Consider the following 21,039-nt stretch of genomic DNA (forward strand, 5'->3'; position numbering starts at 1 on the left):
TTTATGTTTTGTTTTTTCAGATAACGAAGATGATTTATGTGGGCTTGGATGTGGGCGGCGCGGACAGCCCACGTTCTACCTGCAGCTTTCGTGGAGACAGCCCATTTGATGAAATAGACATTCTGTTCCAGAGAGATCGTTTTCCTAATGAACTGGGCCTGAGCACCGAAAGCCCCATCAGAATCAGGCCCACGACGTTGCACCAGCTGCACCACCAGGGCGCTCTGAGTTAGTTGATTCTCAAAAAAAAAAAAGTTAGTTTGTTTAGTACCACCTCGCCAGCAAGAGGAGACAGGAGAGGGAGAGGTTGCTATATAAGGAGCCCCAGGTGCACCCTTGCAACATACTTACCTGGACGGGGTCGACGACTGATCAAGAAGAGTCGTGGCCTAGGCTAGTGGTTCACATTGCACTTGGTGGATGTGCTGGCCTACCATCTCCCGAAGTGGGAGAGTGGATGTCGTAGTTTGTGGTAAAGGGGGTACGTGTCCGCGCGGCCCCTACCAATTCTCTAAAATAAAATTTTGGTCTTTCAAAGCTAAATAATCGGTGGCTTTGTTCTAAATTCATGTTCAGTTTTAGCTATATCAACCTGCCCTTGCAGAATTAGTATGTGTCAAATTGCTGGCTGTTGTCTAAAAGGACCACCTGTCGAGTTGAATTGTCAAAAAAAACCGCATCTGAAACAGATTGACAAAAAGGATCAGCAGCGTGGCGGCAGGTGCGGCAGCCGACACATGGCACCTGCCGCCACAGACGCCAGCGGCAGCCTCTGCCGCCACGGGCACAGGCGGCAGCTCAGGCTTAACAGGTTTTCTCGTCCGCGCGTCAGCTGCAACGGGATGGACCGAAGTGATGAGCCATGCCGCCACGCAGCAAGGCGGCAACTACTGAGGCTGTGCGCGCTGCGACGGGCCAGGTGGCCATGCTGCTTTGTTTAATCGGGCTGGGCTATTGTTTAGTGTAGCCGCGTAAGTACGGCGGACTGACTCCAGTCGTATGAACTGCCGGCCGGAGAAAAACGACTCTATCCATTAACCCACGTTAAACCAAGTACTAGTTTTTCCAAGTTGATATGCATTTGAATGGGTCCGAGCTGCAGCTACCGCGTGGCAAGCTACTTTACGCACTGGGTGCCGCCTCTGGCCGTGGCGGCATGGCCCACCTGGCCTGTCGCGGTGCACGCGCAGCAGCAGTAGCTGCAGCCTCGTTGCGTGGCGGTCCGTCCCGTTGCAGGTGAGGCGAGAAAACCTGTTAAGCCCGGGCTGCTGCCTGCGCCCGTGGCGGCAGGGGCTGCCGCCGGCGTCTGTGGCGGCAGGTGCCACGTGTCAGCTGCCGCACCTGCCGCCACATTGTTGCTGGTCTTTTTTGTCAATCTATTTCAGAGATAGTCTTTTTTGGCCATTCAACTTGGCAGGTGGTCCTTTTACACAAAAATTCAAAAATAATTTGCTGGCGGGAAACTCCAGCCCAAACAAATGGAAATAGACAGTGATGGGGAATATGCAGCATTTACAGTCTACTTTTAACAAAATATGTAGCAAACCTCGTACTAAAAAGACTGCAAAAAGGTACTCCATACTATGGCTTCAATGTCAGGATTTCTTTGAAGCTCAGACAGTCAGTGTAGCAGCGCCCTGTGCTGAGGCACCAAGAATTTTACAAACACAGATAAACATCTGAATGTACAACGTAATTATGACTAGAATATCTATGTGTAGTATAATCTGTTTAGCATCTCTTCGTAAGGTCTCCCACCGCGCATTTGGGATTCAGTGTTAATTAGAATTCTCGCATCAACGACCGGTTCTGCGAATCCAAATTCCAACCGGATTACAGTCTCCTCAATGCAGCAAAGACAGACTAACTTGGTAGCAGAGCTAGAGGATCAGTGACCGTTCTGGGTAGAACATTATACCTTACTCGTAGGGTTCGACCGAGAAATCTGGCTCGTCCGGCTTCTTCAGTGTCGGCAACTCTTTTATGGCCTGAAGCCCTTTCCTGTTCCCAGCCATGACTTTCCCGGCCATCATTCTTAGAGAGATATTCTTCTTGGGTGGAGGGTCATCTTCACCATCCGAGTCTTCTGATCTCACGGAATTGAATGACTCCCTCATACTCAGGTCCTTCGCCATCTTCCTCCTCCTGTACCGCCGCCAGGCAGCTTGGATGAAGCACGCGCCCCAGGTTCTCCAATGGTGTGAGTAGTATCGGAAAGTGTGCTGCAACTTCTTGCTGTGCAACCGCCTAAATTGGCTGGCCACAAACTTGAGATCCTCAGCCTGGAGTGAAAAGGCCTCCACTTCTATTTGTGCCTTCACTGTGCGAGTGGATGATGGCAAACTAGCGGTCGGCTTCGGGACAAGAGCCCACCCAAGAAGTTCCTCACCGCAGAAATCACCAGCTTTCAGTGTAGTTGAATTGAAAAAGCCTGTGCGGCCACCATTTGTTGTGGAGCTCTCTAGTTTCCCACGGATGATGAAAAGCATCTCAGTCACCGGATCACCCTCACGGACAATGTATGTCCCCTTTGTGCACAGTGATGATACAAGACGCACACAGATGGCATCTAGAAGTTGGTCATCCATCTGGGAGAAAAACGGCACCTGAAACCTCGCAGTAGAAAGAGAGATTAGCATATGATAGTGATAACAAAAAGTCTAGTCCAAAAGGTGAACCTAGAAGTTCCAAACGTGCAGTCGTTATGTATTTGTACAAAAGCATGTAAAAGTATTTACCCGGCGAACAAGATCCAAGCAAAGGTGGCGTTTAATGTCACGTCGTAGATCTGCTGGTAAAACCTGTAATATAGACTCTTCATTCACACCTCGAGTTGCAAGCCACTTGTACTGGATAAATCGTCTAACTCTTTCCCGCAGTTCATCAGGAAGTTGGCGATGTCTCATCCACTCCTCCGTATCTCTTTGCTTTAATCTCCACTCCTCAACCCTCACAGTGATAGATTGCAAGTAGGTCTGGAATAATAAGAAAAATAATGTAAGACAATATATTCTAAAAAACAGTTTACATTAATACATTATGATTAAAATGATGAATTTCATGCTCATGAATAACGAACTTCTACAATGTAGAGAGCATAATTAAGTATGTATATAATGTACCTGCACATTTCCAATCAAATGCGCAAACAAGACAAGACCAAGTACTGCCAAGAATATACAGTACAGTGTCTCACCAATGTAGGTGCTCACAGAAAGTGTCTGGCCGTAGCAACTGTCCAGAAAAAGGAAGAAATATATGCCATGTTAGAGAACCACTTATCGATCCTGACAACTGATAATGACAAGATTAAAGGAACTTGTAAGTTAATTTTGCAATGTACATTCAACCGAAACTGAAAGAGTAAGATCCGAACACATTTTGTTTAACACATAATGCTCTGAGGTTCTCATCAGACCTTTCAACTTACACAAGTATATAACATTACCAAAGAGCTGCCTGTTTGTAAAGGGAATTGCAACCTAAGTTCCTCAGATAGCAGTTAGTACCCTACTTCGATATCAAGATGTCCACGACAGAAATACCTTAGATTCTGTAAACCCCACCAAAGGGAATAGAAGAACTTTCTCAAGAAACCCTGAGCAGGCGCTTGATTTGACAGTGCAGGCTGAAACATGCCATAGTCGAAGGTGATGTTGTCATCACTAGCATTGCAGCTGCTGAAGAGATTAGTCGTACTAGCCCATGTCTGATTTGGTGTATCACAGTCTAGGTACCTAATATTACAATCACTTTCATTCCTGCAATTCATTTTCCAGCAGGCTGTTTGGCGATCAACAGATAGCAAGTACCATAGTGCACCTAGAACCTGAATGAAAAAGAACAGGGGTTCTAAGAAATTTGCTACATAAGAAAAAAAAAGGATGAAAACTTGAGCAATACATTTGACTTTAAATCAAACTTCAAGATACGAAACGATGAAAGGTTGCATACAGATACCGTACATGACTAGCTATCAAGTAAAGTAGCAGGTTGTACACAGCCCCTTCCCAGGCAGTCTTTGCGACAACTCCAGTAGCTTTGACAATTTCATAAGTTAAAGGGAATATGAGATATAGTCTTGGAAGATACTGAGCAAGAACTATAAGCACCAGAATGTTATTGTTATGCTCAGCACCAGAATACTTGATAGCTGGTATCACATACCAGACTATGATCTGCAGATAAGTAGAATAAATGCATGAGAAATTGAGATGCAGTGCTTCTAGGCGACTAGGCTGTACGGAACAATACATTTTCCCTTACAGAACATACACAATACACAACAATTGTATAAAAAAAACTCAATGATTATTCGTAAGCTCCACAATTTCTGCATTAGAATCTCGAATATCTTTTCCAAAAGAAATTCGGCCAGGTTGAACTACAGAGTCACATACTTAATACGAGCAGGTGCATGAGCACACCATCATGTTGAAGCACCTCAAAGTTTTGAAAAATTAAGAAAAAAACTCTGTACTACAATCCACTCCACTGAAACTACAAAAGTTAATGTCTTTACAAGAAAGAATGTCTCTTTTACAGACAACCCCAAGGGCTGGTTTAGAGAGAACGGTTTGATGTCCATCATATTCTTAATTGAGACCAGTCCAATGTTGCACTCACACAGAACTATGTCTACTATTATTTTCAGAAAATGCCTGGACTGCAACTGCATCGAAGAAAATTATTTGAGTTCAATCTCATCTTACAATTTCATGCTTAATATAGCATATCTGCGTTAAATACGATCATATATTGCAAATACTTACAATCGTGACAAACATCCTAAAACCAGGGATCATTACTTCATTAGTACTGTTAATATTCCACTTATTAGAATAAAAAGGAAGACTAGCAAGTTACCTGCGGCAAAGGCAATGCAGCCACCACATCAATTGCAAAGTCAGATCTCAAATATTTCCATGCAATCTCTTTAGGGTCTGTGACAAGATCTCCTCTCCCGAAAACCCGCAAGGTTGAGCTAGTTTTAACAAATGCAGTTCTGAACTTCATTATGATGTGAATCACATACAAGAGATCGGCAATTGATCGGAAGAATGTAATGATGATGGTCAAATGCCTGTCTGTCCCAACACAGGAATAGGTGTCGCCATAGACGATTTTTGGCACGTAGAAGTACAGGGGATCTATAAATAGAGCAAGGAAGGACGAAAAAAGGAAAATGCGGTTCCACATCAAGATGAAGTTGCTAGATGGATCGAAAATCTTGTACTGCTGCGCATCCCCTCCCACGAAAATCTTGTTCTTCCCTGAGCTCGCAACGCCAAGTTTACTAGCAGCGAACGCTGCCTGTTTCTGTTGAATCGGTATCGCTGGCTTTCTCCCCTCGTCATAGAACCTGTGAATGGTACCAGCAAAAAAAGGTTGGACTCTAGTATCTGACTTGAAACATAAAATCATTCAGAACACGCGATAAATGCAATAGACTACTGTAATTCTTATTCCTCATTAACAATATGCATAATAGTTTTTTTATTATTCAGAAGAAATATTCTTCATTCTATATTAAGTAAGCAGAGGACCACTGTACTTCAAAACAGATTTAGTTCTCAATCAACAGCATTTGTTTATGTGATGCTGCCTTTTACTTTATCCATAAATGCAAATTCCCCACCGACCAGATCAACCAAAAAGGGGAAAAGCTCCATGCTAGTACAGCTTAACAACTCAAAAAAAAAATTTAAGACACTACAACTGCATGCTCCAACAGACTAACCGCCGAAGCAGAGTCCTAATTGCTGGATCCCTGTATTTCAAAACGAATTGGGTTCTCAATCAACAGTTTTACTTTATGTGATGCTGCCTTTTACTTTAACACCGACCAGATCAACCAAAAAGGGGAAAAGCTCCCATGCTACGGTATGGCTTAACAGCTCAAAATTTAAGACACTGAACTGCCTGCTCCAACAGGCTAACGATACGAATCAAACCGATGCTGCCGAGCCCCCAACCCCGAAGCTCGCGCCGAAGCACGGCCCCAAATGCTGGATCCCTGACCAAAAGCAGCAGATCGGGTAGAGAAGCTAGGCCGCCGCGGCTCACCTGACGGTCCTCTGCCTGCCGAGCGCCATCTCGTCCTCCACCTTCCTCGGCGCGAACATGGCGCCGGCCAGCCCAGCCTGCTACGCCGACCAGGGACCCCGCGACCGGCCCGCCATCCAATCCAAGCACCCAAAGGAAGCGGCCCTCGATCAGCGGCCGAATCCGGCCGCGAGGCAGCTGGTGGCTGGTCTCCTCCGCGTCGGCCGTGGGAGGGGGATTAAGGCGGGGTGGCGGGATTTGGGAGCCGGCGAGGGCGAGGAGTTCGAGGGGTGGAGGGAGGGAGGCGACGAGGTGGAAGGAGGACCCGGGGAAGACGACGAAGCGGAAACTGCCTGACCGTCTGGGGGTTGGTTAATCGCTTGGTTAGCGGCCGGTAATGCCACGGGGTTTGGGTTAAAGCTTGGGGTTAGTTAGTTAGTGGTGCACTTGCTACTTACCGCGGTGGAAATGGGGTAGGCTGAAGTGGTGGTGGCAAAGCGGGCGCGGAAGTGAAACTCCCCAAAATTTACCGTTTCCGAGATGAAGGCGGAAGATTTGAGGAGCTATTTCAATTTGAATCCGAATTCTAGAGAAAATGTTGGATTTGCTTTTTCTTTTTGCGAGAAGGGAATGTGGGCGAACATATACTGTACTATATGCCTATCAATTTATGCTCTTTTTAATGCTTTGTTCGTAGAGTAGTACTACTACTTAAAAGCATCTTTTCAATTCTAGGGACACATGTAGCGTGCAGCCTTGCTAGAATCGGTAATGATTCTCAAATGGCAGCGACCACAATACATGCATTTTGGAGCCAACATAATGGAAGTCGCCACCGTTGTGCTTGCACGCAGGAAGGAAGATGTGGTTACCTGTTCATACTATAGTGTTGTCACGTCCTCTGTCCATAAATAAGTGTGCATGTAGAAATTTTAGGATGAATTATGAAGTTGAGTAAAAAAATCATTGGGAAGTTGCAAACCACAATCTCTCTTCTCTTTAATTACCCCAGTCCCAATGATTAGTAAGTGCATGGAAGTGAAAGAGACTATGTGTTGAATGTTATTGGTTTTGACTACCGTGAAATGAGAGAGAAGCATTTTTCTATTTTAAAGTGCATTGAAAAGATAGAAGTATACTCTTTTGTGAATAAATTTTAAATATCAAACATACACTTATTCGTGGACGGAGGGATCAATGAGCTAGATTTGAGTCAAGGACCACATGAATACATGATAACAACGGCCTGTGCCCATGACATGGTTGACCTATCACGTACGTAGTATGGAGTAGTAAAATAACCGTGCGTGCGTTCCCCCAAGTGAAAAAAGTGAAATACGTGCGGGACGAAAACTGCAAAGGAAGGAAGAAACATTTTCCTCTGCAGGCTTGCAACTTGGCCGAGCAATGGCACGCAACCTGCGAGGCTGCAAGAACGAGGGATGCGTGACGGAGCCGATGTGGCGTCGTGATATTCGCTGCACTGAAATGTGTATCAGCAGTTATTTGTCTCCCTCTCAGGCCAAGATTTCTGGTGTTTTTCTTTCTTTTGCAAGAGGTCCTGTGCTAGGTTGCCCTACCCTCCCTGCCATGGCTCGACTCGCCACGCCAGAGAAAGATATACAGTACAGATTCCGCGTCCTAGCAGGTATCCTATTGGCATTGGGCACGACACAGACCGCTTTGAAAACTGAGAGCGCGTCGCCGACCAACCAACCTGTTTGAGAGCAAGCGGTCACAGACGCAGCGTTCAAGAGGTGTGTGTCTTTGACCTTACCAAAAGAGAATGTGCTCTAAAGAAACACATGATCCAAGAAGCATAAGTCTTCAAATCGAATGGTGCCACGATGAGCACGACCATCTGGCTGATACGCAATGTTAGATTTTCTTTGCATGAAGCACATGTGAAGGAAATATGCCCTAGAGGCAATAATAAAGTTGTTATTTTATATTTCCTTATTCATGATAAATGTTTATTATTCATGCTAGAATTGTATTAACCGAAAACTTGATAGATGTGTGAATACATAGACAAAACACCGTGTCCCTAGTATACCTCTACTAGACTAGCTCGTTAGTCAAAGATGGTTAAGTTTTCTAGCCATGGACATGAGTTGTCATTTGATGAACGGGATCACATCATTAGTGAAATGATGTGATGGACATGACCCATCCGTTAGCTTAGCATAATGATCGTTCGGTTTTATGCTACTGCTTTCTTCGTATCAAATATATATTCCTCCGACTATGAGATTATGCAACTCCCGGACACCGGAGGAATGCCTTCTGTGCTATCAACCATCACAACGTAACTGGGTGATTATAAAGATGCTCTACAGGTATCTCCGAAGGTGTTTGTTGGGTTGGCATAGATCGAGATTAGGATTTGTCACTCTGAGTATCGGAGAGATAGCTCTGGGCCCTCTCGGTAATGCACATCATATGAAGCCTTGCAAGTAATGTGACTAATGAGTTAGTTGTGAGATGATGCACTACAGAATGAGTAAAGAGACTTGACGGTAACGAGATTGAACTAGGTATGAAGATACCGACGATCGAATCTCGGGCAAGTAACATACCGATGATAAAGGGAATAACGTATGTTGACATTGCGATTCGACCAATAAAGATCTTCGTAGAATATGTCGGAACCAATATGAGCATCCATGTTCCACTATTGGTTATTGACCGAAGAGGTGTATCGGTCATGTCTACATAGTTCTCGAACCCGTAGGGTCCGCACGCTTAACGTTCGATGACGATATGCATTATATGAGTTATGTGTTTTGGTGACCGAAGGTTATTCGGAGTCCCGGATGAGATCGGACATGACGAGGAGTCTCGAAATGGCCGAGAGGTAAAGATCGATATATTGGAAGTTTATATTCGGACACCGGAATGGTTCCGGATTGGTTCGGGTATTTTCCAGAGTACGGAGGGGTTACCGGAACCCGACAGGGAAGTAATGGGCCTGAATGGTCCATAGTGGAGAGGAAAGGCAGGCCACAGGAGGGGCGCAACCCCCCTTTACTTCCCTCTCTCTCTCCCTCCACTTCCCTCTTTCCCCCTCCGTTGGAAAGGAAGGGGCGACTAGGACTCCCCCCACTTGGCGCGCCCCCTAGGGCCGGCCGCCTCTGTTGGGGAACGTAGCAGAAATTCAAAATTTTCTATGCATCACCAAGATCAATCTATGGAGATTCTAGCAACAAGAGAGAGGGGAGTGTATCTTCATACCATTGAAGATCGCGATGCGGAAGCGTTGCAAGAATGCAGCCGGTGGAGTCGTTCACGAAGCGATTCAGATCGCGGCCGAATCCGATCTAAGCACCGAACAACGGTGCCTCCGTGTTCAACACACGTGCAGCCCGGTGACGTCTCCCGTGCCTTGATCCAGCAAGGAGAGAGGGAGAGGTTGGGGAAGACTTCGTCCAGTAGCAGCACAACGGCGTGGTGGTGATGGAGGAGCGTGGCACTCCAGCAGGGCTTCGCCAAGCACTACGAGAGATGAGGAGGGAGAGGGGTAGGACTGCGCCAGGAGAGAGGGAAACTCATGTGTTTGGCAGCCCCAACACCCCTACTATATATAGGGTAAGGGGAGAGGGGGCCGGCCCCCTCCAGATCCCATCTAGAGGGGAGGGGCGGCGGCCAGGAGAGGAGGCTTGCCCCCCAAGCAAGGTGGAGGCGCCCCCCTCCCCTAGGGTTTTCAACCCTAGGTGCCTTGGGCCCTTGGGGAGGGGCGCACCAACCCACTAGGGGTTGGTTCCCTCCCATATTCAGCCCATCAAGTCCCCCGGGATAGGTGGCCCCACCCGGTGGACCTCCGGACACCTTTCGGTGGTCCCGGTACAATATCGATAACCCCCGAAACTATTCCGGTGACTGCAACTGGACTTCCCATATATAAATCTTTACCTCCGGACCATTCCAGAACTTCTCATGACGTCCGGGATCTCATCCGGGACTCCGAACAACATTCGGTAACCACATACAAACTTCCTTTATAACCCTAGCGTCATCGAACCTTAAGTGTGTAGACCCTACGGGTTCGGGAATCATGCAGACATGACCGAGACAGCTCTCTGGCCAATAACTAACAGCGGGATCTGGATACCCATGTTGGCTCCCACATGTTCCATGATGATCTCATCGGATGAACCACGATGTCAAGGATTCAAGCAATCCCGTATGCAACTCCCTTTGTCAATCGGTACGTTACTTGCCCGAGATTCGATCGTCGGTATCCCAATACCTCGTTCAATCTCGTTACCGGCAAGTCACTTTACTCGTTCTGTAATGCATGATCCCACAACTAACTACTTAGTCACATTGAGCTCATTATGATGATGCATTACCGAGTGGGCCCAGAGATACCTCTCCGTCATACGGAGTGACAAATCCCAGTCTCGATTCGTGCCAACCCAACAGACACTTTTGGAGATACCTGTAGTGTACCTTTATAGTCACCCAGTTACGTTGTGATGTTTGGTACACCCAAAGCACTCTTACGGTATCCGGGAGTTACACAATCTCATGGTCTAAGGAAATGATACTTGACATTAGAAAAGCTTTAGCAAACGAACTACACGATCTTGTGCTATGCTTAGGATTGGGTCTTGTCCATCACATCATTCTCCTAATGATGTGACCCCGTTATCAACGACATCCAATGTCCATGGTCAGGAAACCATAACCATCTATTGATCAATGAGCTAGTCAACTAGAGGCTTACTAGGGACATGTTGTGGTCTATGTATTCACACATGTATTACGATTTCCGGTCAATACAATTATAGCATGAATAATAGACAATTATCATGAACAAGGAAATACAATAATAACCATTTTATTATTGCCTCTAGGGCATATTTCTAACAGTCTCCCACTTGCACTAGAGTCAATAATCTAGTTCACATCAACATGTGATTGTAATGAATCCAACACCCATGGGGTTTGATCATATCTCGCTTGTGAGAGAGGTTATTAGTCAACGGGTCTGAACCTTTCAAATTCGTGTGTGCTTTACAAATATCTTTGCAATCTTGTAGATGCTACTACCACGCGCTATTTGGAGCTATTCCAAATAGCTGTTCTACTATACGAATCCGGTCTACTACTCAGAGTCATCCAGATTAGTGTCAAAGTTTGCATCGGCGTAACCCTTTACGACAAACTCATTTACCACCTCCATAATCGAGAAAATTCCTTAGTCCACTAGTTACTAAGGATAACCTTGACCACTGTCCTGTGATCCATTCCTGGATCACACTTGTACCCCTTGAATGACTTATGGCAAGGCACACTTTAGGTGCGATACACAGCATAGCATACTGTAGAGCCTACGTCTAAAGCATAGGGTACAACCTTCATCCTTTCTCTCTCTTCTGTCGTGGTCAGGTCTTGAGTCTTACTCAATACTCACACCTTATAACACAGCCAAGAACTCCTTCTTTGCCGATCTATTTTGAACTCCTTCAGAATCTTGTCACGGTATGTATTCATTTGAAAGTACTAAGCGTTTTTTATCTATCCTTATAGATCTTGATGCCCAATGTTCAAGTAGCTTAATCCAGGTTTTCCATTGAAAAACACTTTTCAAATAACCCTATATGCTTTCCAGAAATTCTACATCATTTCTGATCAACAATATGTATTCAACATATACTCATCAGAAATTCTATAGTGCTCCCACTCACTTCTTTGGAAATACAAGTTTCTCATAAACTTTGTATAAACCCAAAATCTTTGATCATCTCATCAAAGTGTATATTCCAACTCCGAGATGCTTACTCCAGTCCTTAGAAGGATTGCTGGAGCTTTGCATACTTGTTAGCATCTTTTAGGATTGACAAAACCTTCTGGTTGTATCACATACAACCTTTCCTCAAGAAAATCGTCGAGGAAACAATGTTTTGACATCCTATCTGCAAGATTTCATAAATAATGCAGTAACTGCTAATATAATTCCAACAAACTCTTAGCATCCCTATGAGTGAGAAAGTCTCATCATAGTCAACTCCTTGAACTTGTCGGGAAACATCTTAGCGACAAGTCAAGCTTTCCTAATGGTGACACTTACCATCATTGTCTGTCTTCCTTTTAAAATCCATCTATACTCAACAGCCTTTACGACCATCGAGTAGTTCTTCCAAAGTCTATACTTTGTTTTCATACATGGATCCTCTCTCGGATTTTCTGGCCTCGAGCCATTTGTCGGAATCCGGGCCCATCATCACTTCTCCACAACTCGTAGGTTCATTGTTGTCTAGCAACATGACCTCCAAGACATGATTACCGTACCACTCCGAAGCAGTACGCGTCCTTGTCGACCTACGAGGTTTGGTAGTGACTTGATCCAAAGTTTCATGATCGCTATCATCAGCTTCCACTTCAACTGGTGTAGGCGCCACAGGAACAACTTCCTGTGCCCTGCTACAGATTGGTTGAAGTGATGGTTCAATAACCTCATCAAGTCTCCACCATCCTCCCACTCAATTCTTACAAGAGAAACTTTTCCTCGAGAAAGGACCCGTTTCTAGAAACAATCACTTTTGCTTCTGGATCTGAAATAGGAGGTATACCCAACTGTCTTGGGTGTCCTATGAAGATGCATTTATCCTCTTTGGGTTTGAGCTTATCAGGCTAAAACTTTTCCACATAAGCTTCGCAGCCCCAAACTTTTAAGAAATGACAACTTAGGTTTCTCTAAACCATAGTTCATACGCTGTCATCTCAACGGAATTACGTGGTGCCCTATTTGAAGTGAATGTGGTTGTCTCTAATGCCTAACCCATAAACGACAGTGGTAATTCGATAAGAGACATCATGGTATGCACCATATCCAATAGGGTGCAGCTATGATGTTCGGACACACCATCACACTATGGTGTTCCAGGCGGTATTAGTTATGAAACAATTTCCACAATGTCTTAATTGTATACCAAACTCATAACTTAGATACTCATCTCTATGATCATATCATAGACATTTTATCCTCTTGTCACGATGATCTTCAACTTCACTCTAAAATTACTTGAACCTTTCAATAATTCAGACTTGTGTTTCATCAAGTAAATATACTCAGCATCTACTCAAATCATCTGTGAAGTAAGAACATAATGATATCCACTGCGTGCCTCAGCACTCATTGGACTGCACACATCAAAATGTATTACTTCCAACAAGTTGCTTTCTTGTTCCATCTTACTGAAAACGAGGCTTTTCAGTCATCTTACCCATGTGGTATGATTTGCATGTCTCAAGTGATTCAAAATCAGATGAGTCCAAATGATCCATCTGCATGGAGTTTCTTCATGCGTACATACTAATAGACATGGTTCGCATGTCTCAAACTTTTCAAAAAAATGAGTGAGTCCAAAAGATCCATCAACATGGAGCTTCTTCATGCGTTTTATACCAATATGACTCAAATGGCAGTGCCACAAGTAGGTGGTACTATCATTACTATCTTATATCTTTTGGCATGAACATCGAGATTCAATAAACCATTCATTTTAGGTGCAAGACCATTGAAGGTATTATTCAAATAAACAGAGTAACCATTATTCTCCTTAAATGAATAACCGTATTGCGATAAACATAATCCAATCATGTCTATGCTCAACGCAAACACCAAATAACAATTATTTAGGTTTAACACCAATCCCGATGGTAGAGGGAGTGTGCGATGTTTGATAACATCAACCTTGGAAATACTTCCAACACATATCGTCACCTCGCCTTCAGCTAGTCTCCGTTTATTCCGTAGCCTTTTATTTTGAGTTACTATCACTTAGCAACTGAACCGGTATCTATTACCCTGGTGCTACTAGGAGTACTAGTAAAGTACACATTAATATAATGTATATCCAATATACTTCTGTCGACCTTGCCAGCCTTCTCATCTACCAAGTATCTAGGGTAGTTCTGCTTCAGTGACCGTTCCCCTCATTATAGAAGCACTTAGTCTCGGGTTTGGGTTCAAACTTTGGGTTTCTTCACTAGAGCAGCAACTGATTTGCCGTTTCATGAAGTATCCCTTCTTGCCCTTGCCCTTCTTGAAACTAGTGGTTTCACTAACCATCAACAATTGATGCTCCTTCTTGATTTCTACTTTCGCAGTGTCAAACATCGCGAATAGCTCAAGGATCATCATATCTATCCCTGATATGTTATAGTTCATCACGAAGCTCTAGTAGCTTGGTGGCAATGACTTTGGAGAACCATCACTATATCTTAAGGAAGATTAACTCCCACTCGATTCAAGTGATTGTAGTACTCAGAAAATCTGAGCACATGCTCAATGATTGAGCTTTTCTCCCTTAGTTTGCAGGTTAAGAAACTTGTCGGAGGTCTCATACCTCTTGACGTGGGCACGAGCCTGAAATCCTAATTTCTGCTCTTGGAACATCTCATATGTTCTGCGACGTTTCAAAATGTCTTCGGTGCCTCAATTCTAAACCGTTTAACATTATGCACTGAACTATCACGTAGTCATCAAAACGTGTATGTCAGATGTTCGCAACATCCACAAACGACGCTCGAGGTTCAGCACACCGAGCGGTGCATTAAGGACATAAGCCTTCTGTGCAGCAATGAGGACAATCCTCAGTATATGGACGCAGTCCGCATAATTGCTACCGTCAACTTTCTACTAAATTTTCTCTAGGAACATATCTTAAAACAGTAGAACTAAAGCGTAGGCTACGACATAATTTGCAAAGACCTTTTGACTATGTTCATGATAATTAAGTTCATCTGATTATTTAATGAACTCCCACTTAGATAGACATCCCTCTAGTCATCTAAGTGATACATGATCCGAGTCAACTAGGCTGTGTCCGATCATCACGTGAGACGGACTAGTCATCATCGGTGAACATCTTCATGTTGATCGCATCTGCTATACGACTCATGTTCGACCTTTCGATCTCTTGTGTTCCGAGGCCATGTCTGTACATGCCAGGCTCGTCAAGTCAACCTAAGTGTTTTGCATGTGTAAATCTGGCTTACACCCGTTGTATGCGAACGTTAGAATCTATCACACCCGATCATCACGTGGTGCTTCAAAACAACAAACCTTCACAACGATGCACAGTTAGGGGGAACACTTTCTTGAAATTTTATGAGGGATCATCTTATTTATGCTATCGTCGTTCTAAGCAAATAAGATGCAAAAACATGATAAACATCTCATGCAATCAAATAGTGACATGATATGGCCAATATCATTTTGCTCCTTTTGATCTCCATCTTCGGGGCGCCATGATCATCATCGTCACCGGCATGACACCATGATCTCCATCATCGTGTCTTCATGAAGTTGTATCGCCAACTAGTACTTCTACTACCATGGCTAATGATTTAGCAATAAAGTAAAGTAATTACATGGCGTTATTCAATGACACACAGGTCATACAGTAAATTAAGACAACTCCTATGGCTGCTGCCTGTTGCAATACTCACCGACATGCAAGTCGTGATTCCTATTACAAGAACATGATCAATATCATACATCACATATATATCATTCATCACATCCTTTTGGCCATATCACATCACACAGCATATGCTGCAAGAACAAGTTAGACGTCCTCTAATTGTTGTTGCAAGTTTTTACGTGGCTGCTATAGGTTTCTAGCAAGAACGTTTCTTACCTACGCCAAAACCACAACGTGATATGCCAATTGCTATTTACCCTTCATAAGGACCCTTTTCATCGAATCCGATCCGACTAAAGTGGGAGAGACAGACACCCGCTAGCCACCTTATGCAACTAGTGCATGTCAGTTGCTACCTCTTGAGCACTGCGTTGGATTTCCCCAAAGAGGAGAGGTTGATGCAGTAAAGTAGCGTAAGTATTTCCCTTAGTTTTTGAGAACCAAGATATCAATCCAGTAGGAGATCACGCACGAGTCCCTCGTACCTACACAAAATGATAGCTACTCGCAACCAACATGATTAGGGGTTGTCAATCCCTTCACAGTCACTTACGAGGGTGAGATCTGATAGAGATGATAAATAATATTTTTGGTATTTTTGATATAGAGATGCAAAGTAAAAAATAAAAGGCAAAGTAAAAACAAAGCAAGTATTAAAGTAATGGAGATTGATATGATGAGAATAGACCCTGGGGCCATAGGTTTCACTAGTGGCTTCTCTCAAGAGCATAAGTATTCTACGGTGGGTGAACAAATTACTGTTGAGCAATTGATAGAAAAGCGAATAATTATGAGATTATCTAGGTATGATCATGTATATAGGCATCACGTCCGAGACAAGTAGATCGAAACGATTCTGCATCTACTACTATTACTCCACTCATCGACCGCTATCCAGCATGCATCTAGAGTATTAAGTTAAAAATAGAGTAACGCCTTAAGCAAGATGACATGATGTAGAGGGATAAATTCATGCAATATGATAAAAACCCCATCTTGTTATCCTCGATGGCAACAATACAATACGTGCCTTGCAACCCTTTCTATCACTGGGTAAGGACACCGCAAGATTGAACCCAAAGCTAAACACTTCTCCCATTGCAAGAACTACCAATCTAGTTGGCCAAACCAAACGGATAATTCGAAGAGACTTGCAAAGATAACTCAATCATACATAAAAGAATTCAGAGAAGAATCAAATATTATTCATATATAAGCTGGATCATAAACCCACAATTCATCGGTCTCAACAAACACACCGCAAAAAGAAGATTACATCGAATAGATCTCCACAAGAGAGGGGGAGAACATTGTATTGAGATCCAAAAAGAGAGAAGATGCCATCTAGCTACTAGCTATGGACCCGAAGGTCTGAAATAAACTACTCACACTTCATCAGAGAGGCTATGGTGTTGATGTAGAAGCCCTCCATGGTAAATGCCCTCTCCGGCGGAGCTCCGGAACAGGCCCCAAGATGGGATCTCGCGGATACAGAAAGTTGCGGTGGTGGAATTAGATTTTTGGCTCCGTATTTGATCTGACGGGGGTACATAGGTATTACAGGAGGAAGGGGTACATCGGTGAAGCAACAGGGGGCCCACGAGGCAGGGGGCGCGCCCAGGGGGGGCGCCCTCCACCCTCGTGACCGCCTCTGGCACTTCTTGGAGTAGGGTCCAAGTCTCCTGGATCACGTTCGGTGAGAAAATCACGTTCCCGAAGGTTTCATTCCGTTTGGACTCCGTTTGATATTCTTTTTCTTCGAAATACTGAAATAGGCAAAAAACAGCAATTCTGGGCTGGGCCTCCGGTTAATAGGTTAGTCCCAAAAATAATATAAAAGTGGAAAATAAAGCCCAATATAGTCCAAAACAGTAGATAAAGTAGCATGGAGCAATCAAAAATTATAGATACGTTGGAGACGTATCAAGCATCCCCAAGCTTAATTCCTGCTCGTCCTCGAGTAGGTAAATGAAAAAAAAGAATTTTTGATGCGGAGTGATACTTTGGCATAATTTCAATGTAAATCTTCTTGATTGTGATATGAATATTCAGATCCGAAAGATTCAAGACAAAATTTCATATTGACACAAAAATAATAATACTTCAAGCATACTAATCAAAGCAATCATGTCTTCTCAAAATAGCATGGCAAAAGAAAGTTCATCCCTACAAAATCATATAGTTAGGCTATGCTTCATTTTCGTCACACAAAGATGTTCCCAACTTCTATACCCCCGATGACAAGCCAAGCAATTGTTTCATACTTAAATAATCTCAAACTTTTTCAACCTTCACACAATACATGAGCGTGAGCCATGGATATAGCACTATGGGTGGAATAGAATATGATGATGGGGATTGTGTGGAGAAGACAAAAAAGGAGAAAGTCTCACATTGACGAGGATAATCAATGGGCTATGGAGATGCCCATCAATTGATGTCAACATGAGGAGTAGGGATTGCCATGCAACGGATGCACTAGAGCTATGAATGCTCAACAAAAGAAAACTAGTGGGTGTGCATCCAACTCGCTTGCTCATGAAGACCTAGGGCATTTGAGGAAGCCCATCGTAGGAATATACAAGCCAAGTTCTATAATGAAAGATTCCCACTAGTATAAAAAAGGACACCTTATGAGACTCACTACATGAGGAACAAGGTGCTACTTTGAAGCACAATATATGAGACTCACTACATGAAGAACAAGGTGCTACTTTGAAGCACAAGTGTGGAAAAAGAGATAGTAGCATTGCCCTTTTTTTGGGCCTTTCTTTTTTTCTTTTGGCCTTTCTTCCCCTTTTTTTTCTTTTTTTTCTTTTGGGCAATGCTCTAATAATGATGATCATCACACTTCTATTGATTACAACATAAGGATTACAACTCGAAACTTAGAACAAGATATGACTCTATATGAATGCCTCCGGCGGTGTACCGGGATGGTGCAATGAATCAAGAGTGACATGTATGAAAAATAATGCATGGTGGCCTTGCCACAAATACGATGTCAACTACATGATCATGCAATGGCAATATGACAAAAGTAATGTATGTCATGATGATGATGGTGGAAGTTGCATGGCAATATATCTCGGAATGGCTATGGAAATGCCATAATAGGTAGGTATGGTGGCTGTTTTGAGGAAGATATAAGGAGGTTTATGTGTGATAGAGCGTATTGTATCACGGGGTTTGGATGCACCGGCGAAGTTTCCGCCAACTCTCAAGGTGAGAAAGGGCAATGCACGGTACCGAAGAGGCTAGCAAAGGCGGAAAGGTGAGAGTGCGTATAATCCATGGACTCAACATTAGTCAAAAGAACTCATATACTTATTGCAAAGATTTAGAAGTCATCAAAAATCAAGTACTACGCGCATGCTCCTAGGGGGATAGGTTGGTAGGAAAAGACCATCACTCGTCCCCGACCGGAACTCATAAGGATGCACAAGCCAGGTACACTTCATGTTTCAAATTTGTTACACAACTTTAACCATACGTGCATGCTACGGGACTTGCAAACTTCAACACAAGCATTTCTCAAATTCATAATCACCCAACTAGCACGACTTTGATATTATCACCTCCATATCTCAAAACAATTATCAAGCATCAAACTTATCTTAGTATTTAATTCACTCAAAAGAAAGTTTCACATATCTTGAGTACCAAGTATATTAACATTAAGAAAATTACCATGGTATTAACGACTCTCAAAATAATCCAAGTGAAGCATGAGAGATCAATAGTTTCTTTAAAACAAATCTATCACCGTGCTCTAAAAGATCTAAGTGAAGCACTAGAGCAAAAATTATTACGCTCAAAAAGGTTTAAGTGAAGCATTATGAGCAAAACTATCAAGCTCAAAAGATATAAGTGAAGCACATAGAGTATTCTAGCAAATTCTAAATCATGTATGGCTCTCTCAAAATGTGTGTACAGCAAGGATGATTGTGGTAAACTAACAAGCAAAGACGCAAATAATACAAGACGCTCCAAGCAAAACACATATCATGTGGTGAATAAAAATATAGCTCCAAGTAAATTACCGATGGAAGTAGACGAAAGAGGGGATGCCTTCCAGGGCATCCCCAAGCTTTGACTTTTTGGTGTCCTTGGATTATATTGGGGGTTCCATGGGAATCCCCAAGCTTAGGCTCTTGACACTCTTTGTTCCATAATCCATCAAAAGAATTCACCCAAAACTTGAAAACTTCACAACACAAAACTCAATAGAAATCTCGTGAGCTCCGTTAGTGAAAGAAAACAAAAGACTACTTCAAGGTACTGTAATGAGCTCATTCTTTATTTATATTGGTGTTAAACCTACTGTATTCCAACTTACTTATGGTTTATAAACTAATTTATTAGCGATAGATGCATTGAAATAAGCAAACAACACACGAAAAACAGAATCTGTCAAAAACAGAACAGTCTGTAGCAATCTGTAACTAACGCAAACTTCTGGAACTCTAAAAATTCTACCAAAATAGGACGTACTGGAAAATTTGTTTATTGATCATCATAAAAAAGAATCAATGCAAAAACACGTTTCTGTAATTTACTGAAGTTTTTCTCATAAGCGCAAAGTTTCTGTTTTTCAGCAGAATCAAATCAACTATCATCATAGCTTATTCTATAGGTTCTACTTGGCACAAACACTAATTAAAAGATAAAACCACATCTAAACAGAAAGTAGATGGATTATTTATTCCTAAACAGAATCAAAAACAAAAAACACAAAATAAAATTGGGTTGCCTCCCAACAAGCGCTATCGTTTAACGCCCTTAGCTAGGCATAAAAGCGAAGATAGATCTAGGTTTTGCCTTCTTTGGTAGGCAATTCTTCATTGAGGCATCTATCTTTCCTAGAACTTTCTTTCTTTCCAGTAATTATAAAACTCTTAGGCACAAGATCGAGAAATTCACTCATAGCAAAAGGTTCCTTAATGATGGCAAAAAGATTGGGATGAACACTTATAGATTTAAGATCCACAGTTTCCTTACTAGACGATTCACCCTTATTCTTAGGAACATAAATGAGCTTAGTATTTTTAGTAGAAGAACTTGGAGTGTTTTGAACGGAAGAAAAAGCGGTTCCCAAGTTGGTAATGATACCCTCAAGTTTATCGATTCTTGTGGAATCTAGATTTATTTTCTCATTAACTATGGGTTCTTTTTCTTTAATATTTTTCAAAGTCATTCCTACCTTAGATCCATATTGGGTAATTTGATTGTGGATCTTTTTATCAAGATTCTCAATTGATTCAATGGTAGCAACTTTATTCTCAATAATTTCAAGTCTTTACGTAACATGCTCCAAAGTTAATGTAGTTCCATTAATCAAAAGAGGTGGTGTGCCAAATAAATCTAATAAAGCATTATAAGAATCAAAAGTATGGCTACCCAAAAAATTCCCTCCGGTAATGGTATCAAGGATATATCTATACCAAGGATTAGCACCTACGCAAAAATTATGAAGAAGAACTGAAGTAGATTGCTTCCTAGTAGATCTATTTTGAGCATTGCAAATTCTATACCAAACGTCTTTCAGATTTTCTCC

At 42.8% G+C, this 21,039-nt stretch overlaps 1 protein-coding gene and 1 non-coding gene across 3 annotated transcripts; one reads left to right on the plus strand and one right to left on the minus strand.

Annotated features, from left to right (window-relative positions):
* Nucleotides 1-343: 343 nt before the first annotated feature.
* On the plus strand, nt 344-504 carry LOC119326854. Its single transcript, XR_005158219.1, has one exon. It is a non-coding gene; the product is annotated as a U1 spliceosomal RNA (small nuclear RNA).
* A 1,050-nt stretch (nt 505-1,554) lies between these two features.
* On the minus strand, nt 1,555-6,431 carry LOC119323196 (cyclic nucleotide-gated ion channel 17-like). Of its 2 annotated transcripts, XM_037596789.1 has the most exons (8): nt 6,067-6,431; nt 4,867-5,362; nt 3,966-4,178; nt 3,546-3,829; nt 3,123-3,234; nt 2,739-2,975; nt 1,919-2,606; nt 1,555-1,809 (listed from the first exon to the last, which is right to left on the minus strand). In XM_037596789.1, exons 1-7 carry the CDS (start codon nt 6,123-6,125, stop codon nt 1,920-1,922), a joined length of 2,088 nt encoding a protein of 695 aa, XP_037452686.1. In that variant the 5' UTR covers nt 6,126-6,431; the 3' UTR covers nt 1,555-1,809; nt 1,919. The 2 variants fall into 2 exon arrangements, with proteins under 2 accessions (XP_037452686.1, XP_037452685.1); XM_037596788.1 differs by having other exon boundaries at nt 1,555-2,606.
* Nucleotides 6,432-21,039: the final 14,608 nt, after the last annotated feature.

Source organism: Triticum dicoccoides, chromosome 6B (genome assembly GCF_002162155.2).
Source record: "Triticum dicoccoides isolate Atlit2015 ecotype Zavitan chromosome 6B, WEW_v2.0, whole genome shotgun sequence".
Classification (NCBI taxonomy): Eukaryota; Viridiplantae; Streptophyta; class Magnoliopsida; order Poales; family Poaceae; genus Triticum; species Triticum dicoccoides.

Bases quoted from the DNA above. Each gene is read 5' to 3' on its own strand.
- LOC119323196 (XM_037596789.1), bottom strand. From the start codon at position 6,125: ATGTTCGCGCCGAGGAAGGTGGAGGACGAGATGGCGCTCGGCAGGCAG. The intron at 3,235-3,545 runs GTATTTCTGTCG...TTTTCTGGACAG, and splicing joins TGGGGTTTACAGAATCTAAG to TTGCTACGGCCAGACACTTT. The intron at 2,976-3,122 runs GTACATTATATA...TTATTATTCCAG, and splicing joins ATTTGATTGGAAATGTGCAG to ACCTACTTGCAATCTATCAC.